The 960-nt window shown below is 46.0% G+C and overlaps 1 protein-coding gene across 1 annotated transcript in view; it reads right to left on the bottom strand.

Annotated features, from left to right (window-relative positions):
- Positions 1-954, bottom strand: part of LOC106875204 (myb-like protein X) — a 5,962-nt gene extending 5,008 nt beyond the window's left edge. The window contains exon 1 of the mRNA XM_014923248.2: positions 114-954. Within this exon, the coding sequence (XP_014778734.2) occupies positions 114-833 (720 nt within the window). The 5' untranslated portion in view covers positions 834-954. The remainder of the gene's footprint in view (positions 1-113) is intronic.
- Between the last annotated feature and the right edge of the window lie 6 nt (positions 955-960).

Here is a 960-nt window from a genome sequence, read left to right as displayed (position 1 = left end):
GTGGGGAATATAACTGACTGCACCCCACTATCACTACCATCAGATTGAGCCCACAGTCTCAGAACTTAATCTGTCCAAAGAATTAAACACGAACCCAAAAGACAACACCTTACCTGACTGGGGTAGTCGTCAGTAGCAGTTCGAACCGCTATCGTCTCTGCTGCTCCCGTTGGCACTGGCTCAGTAGTCTCACCCGGATCTTCCTGGATAATGTCATTTATCGGGTTGAAGACCGATGGAATATCTTTTGAAATTTCTCTGAGAATCGCAACGTTTTCCGAAACGTCTCTCTCTTCCTCCGCGCTAGCATCATCACCAACATCACCACCACTACCATCATCACCAGCAACATCATCACCACCATCACCATCATCATCATCAACATGAACAACAGTTGTAGCATCATTACATATCTCTTTTTCTTTTTCCTTTTCTTCTTCCATTTCTTTTTCTTTTCTCTTTTCTTCTACCATTTCTTTTTCTTTTTCTTTTTCCTTTTCTTCTTCCATTTCTTTTCCTTTTTCTTCTGCTCTATCTCCTCCACCTTCTCCTCCTCTTCCTCCCTCTTTTTTTTCCCTTCCTCTTTTTCCTTTCTTCCCTCCTTCTTCCACCCCCTCAACCTCCACCTCCACTTCTCCGTATCCACCATCTCTTGGATATTTCGTTCCTTTATCATGTATTTTCCTCTCATTGTCCACCTTCAGGCCGCCACCACCGCCACCATCACCACCACCATTAACACCACCACCATCATCATAAACAGTAGCAGTGGCAGCAGCAGAAGCAGCAGCGGTAGCCGTATCAAAGGATAACACACGGATCCCTTTCTGCATATTTTTCTCTGTGACATCCTCTTGGTGGAGATGCCCGTGCTGCTGTTGTTGTTGGTGGGGGTGGTGGTGGTGGTGTTCTTGTTTCTGGTGGTGTGGGGTGTGGGGTGTTTGTTGGGAGGAACGAGTA

The sequence above is a fragment of the Octopus bimaculoides genome, chromosome 27 (genome assembly GCF_001194135.2).
Source record: "Octopus bimaculoides isolate UCB-OBI-ISO-001 chromosome 27, ASM119413v2, whole genome shotgun sequence".
In the NCBI taxonomy this organism is placed as follows: domain Eukaryota; kingdom Metazoa; phylum Mollusca; class Cephalopoda; order Octopoda; family Octopodidae; genus Octopus; species Octopus bimaculoides.
Note: the sequence above shows the minus strand (reverse complement) of the source record. Positions and strands in the feature narration are given on the sequence as shown.